General features: G+C 26.5%; 1 protein-coding gene across 1 annotated transcript; it reads left to right on the plus strand.

Annotated features, from left to right (window-relative positions):
- Positions 1-2,368: 2,368 nt before the first annotated feature.
- LOC107463749 (pseudo histidine-containing phosphotransfer protein 6) lies at positions 2,369-4,122 on the plus strand. The gene is made up of 4 exons (XM_016082607.3): positions 2,369-2,564; positions 2,633-2,907; positions 3,573-3,645; positions 3,744-4,122. Exons 1-4 carry the CDS (start codon positions 2,496-2,498, stop codon positions 3,798-3,800), a joined length of 474 nt encoding a protein of 157 aa, XP_015938093.1. The 5' UTR covers positions 2,369-2,495; the 3' UTR covers positions 3,801-4,122.
- The last annotated feature ends 241 nt before the right edge of the window (positions 4,123-4,363 follow it).

The raw sequence follows: 4,363 nt of genomic DNA on the forward strand, positions 1-4,363 counted from the left end.
GAGTTAAAAATAAAAAATAACAAACAATAAGAGTGAATAATGAATCATACATATAAGAAATTAAAAAAATCAGGTTAGGTTGTTTTATTAATTAGCTCATTAGTCCGTTTAAGTAAATGGTCGAATCCTATTTTATGCATGTAGTAATTTATTGGCCAGCAACAAACTGTTAAATGGAGCTCATTTTCACAGAAAATTAGTCATTGACCTGCCGAGTTGAAAAATACAAAAAAAAAATAATAAAAATACTAGAACTATGGTAAGATCAAGAGATTAGATCAATCAATAAAAGATCAATATATAAAGGCATGTTCCTTTAAGATTATTTCTACTAGCTCTATATTATTATATTTTAGGTCATTTTAGTCTAAATATATTATAGTAACTACAATAGATATAGTGTTTTAAAAAATATTATTTAAGAAAATATTATCAAAATATAAAATTAATATAATTTTAATTTTAAAAATATTTACATAATTATCATAATCATTGTAGTATAATCATACTAAAATCTATTTTATATTTTCTTATTTGAATATAGCATAAGATACTACTACAATGATGGGATGCAAATTTTGAAAAAATTAATTTTGATGTGTTATAATATAAAAATATTTTATTAGATTTATATATTTAGATAATTTTTATTGATTAATGCAGTAATATATAATTAGTTATTTATTTATATAAATTTTTTATACTTATTAGCATGTGAAATTTAAACTTAAGCTTAATTATGTAGCAATATAATAGTAGTAAATTAAATTATAAAAGAGGATGTAAATTCTACAAGTATTGTAGTGTGCAGGGTGAACATATTGGGGGAGTGGTGAACATAAGGTGGGAAGGATGGGGAATGGTGGGAGACTGACAGGTTACCGGATGCAGGGAGTTGTCGGGGGAGGAGAGGCAGCAACGGCGCACAGAGCTGTCAAGGGCAGGCGCATGCGAAGTGACCGGAGAAGGGAACAGCAGGTCACCAGGTGATGTGTAGGATGGTCCGGCAGATATCCCACATTCACCTCGATATCCCACACAACAACACCTGCGTGCACGCCCATCCACCATTTTCCACATTTATTTTTGAATTTCGATTATTTAAATTTTAAATTTTTATTTTACGGAATAAAATATAATTTTTTATTTTTGATTTTTTTATATTTTTTTATCCCACTTATAAAATCAAAAGTAAAAAATTATATTTTATTTTTATAAAAAAAAATTAGAGAATCCAAATGTTTATTTTTTAGCTTAAGCCATATTTTCAAAGCATAATACTTTTTTTTGGTATATTTAATGTATTGAGAAATTTTTTAAATAAATTTTAAAAAGTATTTTCTTTTAGATGCTGTTAACAAACACATTTAAAATTTACTTTAAAATAATTATGTTAAGAGTAAAACATAGAAATAAATCAAATACAATTTTAAATTACATAAATTATCCAAATCAAAAATCTTTATAGTCACTATGTAAATTGAACGAGACTTATTCAATTTGATTAAAAAACTAAAAAACAAGCTTCAATTACAAATGTATGTACTAAAATAGCCTTATTTAATTAAGAATTTATCTATCTTATGTTTTAAGAATATATATTAAGTTTATAAATTAAAATTTTTTATTAAAAATATTAAAAATTTAATTTTTTAATACATTATTTAATATTTATTAAATAAAAACATTTAAAATTTTTCAATAACAATAAACTTATCATGTATCTTTAACACACATGTTAGTTAAATAGTTTAATTAATAACTAAAATCTCAAATATATTCAGCCATAACATGAACATAAATTAATAAAATGATTAAAAATTATCTCCAATAAAGTTAAGTTTGGGTGAGATTAAATTAAAAATGATATTATTAATTATTTTATTCCGTACTAATTTACTTACTCTTTTTCATTCACTTATTAGAATTTAGATCTTTTAAATTATAAATGTTTATTTTAGAGAATAAAGATTTTTAAGATTTTACCTATAAAATAAATGGTGACAGATTACATTTTACTCTTTAAAATAAAATTCAAAATTTAGAAAGATCCAAATTCTCCTTATTACTGTAGTTACATACTACTAGTATTAAATACTTACTATTTTAAAAGGAAATTAAGAATAAATAAATAAATAATTATATAATTTTTTATTAACTTTTGATATGATATAAAAAAAATTAAAATTCAATTATTAAAAATAATTTTAGCTTAACTAGAGTAGAAGATAGTTGTATTTATTACCATTGTGTTTAGGAAATCGATAAATTAATGGAAGAAAGAGAAGAATAATTAATGTGGTGGAAATGGAATTGAAGGCTTTAAATATGAGTGGTATTCCCGCGGCAAACACAAAACACAAACTTTTTTTTTTCTCTTCCTTCTTCTCCATTGCCACTCTTATCATCAATAATATAAAGTGTGATTTCTTTACTTTGGTGTTGTGTTGTGTGGAGTGAATTGATCATCAGCCAAAACGGGTCTCCCTCTCTGGATGCTTGGTTTGGGTGCGGACCTCTTGTGGGCCGACATGAACCGTCTTCTTGCTTTTCTCTTTCACCAGGTAATATTTCTCTGAGCAGTTAATTTAACGTGAAATTGATAATCGAGAGTTATAACATCTGAGAACAGGGAGTGTTGGATGAGCAATTCTTGCAGCTTCAGCAGTTGCAGGATGAGACGTCTCCAAACTTTGTCTCCGAAGTAGTGAACATTTACTTTCATGAATCGGAAAAGCTTCTAAGGAATCTGAGAGGGTTGTTAATGGAAAGAGAGTTTTCAGATTACAAGAAAATGGGAATCCATTTGAATCAGTTAATGGGAAGCAGCTCAAGCATTGGCGCCAAGAGAGTCACCAATGTTTGTCTTGCCTTTCGTGCTGCCACTGATCACAGTAACCGCTCTGGGTTAGTTAGTTAATTAATTAATTAATTATTAGTTAATTACATCCTCAATTTCAACATTTCTCTATCAACTCTTATCATTACTTCATCATATATTCTAGTATTTTCTTCAAGTCAAAATAATCATTGTTTTGACTTTTTTTTTTCTTTAATGCATTCAATGTATCTAAATGGCAGTTATTTTAAAACAAAGAAATTAGTATACAATTTTTTGTGTAAATTGCTTTTCAGGCATAAATTGAATAACTTAAATCATAATTTTTTATGCATGCTAACTAGAAGGAATTATTTCACCCATATAATTCATTATTGGCAACATTTTTTATCTCTAATATTTTCCTTTGAAAATTTTTAAACTTATTCTTTATTCTTGAATTGTTTTAATTTTATTTTTTTGTTATACTAAATATTAACAAAATATGAAAATAAAATAATTTAGATCATTTTAAATGTATACCGAAAATATATGTATGATTTTTGTACGGTGAAAACTCAAGTGCTGTCTATTATTAACTTCACGTGAAGTCGACTGCACTTGAATTTTCACCTTTCTATATACTTGTTCCTGCTAAGCTTTCTTCTTATTTTAACTGAAATGTGGTAATCTAATTAGGGTTTAATTAATAATTATTGTCTAATAATAATTAATCTTTACCCGATTATTGCAGATGTTTGCGAGCGCTGGAGATGCTTGAGCACGAATATTGCTATCTCAAGAACAAATTACATGAATTATTCCAAGTAAATTAAAGTTGCACTCTATTAATAACTTCTATTAAATTAAATTATTCTACACTAAAGTAAATTTGATGGTAATAATAATATTAATTAATGAACAGATAGAACAGCAACGTGCATTGGCAGCAGGAGTGAGGTACCCGGTGCAGAATAATTAACAAAGCAAATCAAAGAAGGGATATAATTGGATTCAAACTAGGACTTTTTTCTTTTCTTTTCTTTTCTTTTTTCCTTTTTTTATTTTTTTTTCCATTCCCATGCATATGGTTTTGTTACTTTGTAATGGTAAAACCGTGAAAGGCATGTCTTTCCGATTTTAGAGAAACCAAGTCACACAAAACTTTTATAGTTGGTTAGTAGGGAATAGGAAAAAGGGTTAAATCAAATATCACCAACTTTAATTTGGCATTTTGGATTCTCTCATTGATCTCATGAATGAACGTATGTAGTACCTAGAATCTATCGTGCTATTATTCACTACATATATGCTTCGCTTTAAGCATGTTAACTTTAATGAAAGTTGGTAGTCTTTACATGTTTTCTATTTATAGAAACTATGCTCTGCTTTGTATCTTAGCTAGATATATATTCATGGACCAATCAAGGGAACCAAAATAGAATTCTTTTTCAATTTTTAGATGGTATACGTGGATTGTTAACATTACACATATTATTACTCATAAAGTTTGTAGTAATTAAACCCGTGATCACTACTAATATT

This window comes from Arachis duranensis, chromosome 9 (assembly GCF_000817695.3).
Source record: "Arachis duranensis cultivar V14167 chromosome 9, aradu.V14167.gnm2.J7QH, whole genome shotgun sequence".
In the NCBI taxonomy this organism is placed as follows: Eukaryota; Viridiplantae; Streptophyta; class Magnoliopsida; order Fabales; family Fabaceae; genus Arachis; species Arachis duranensis.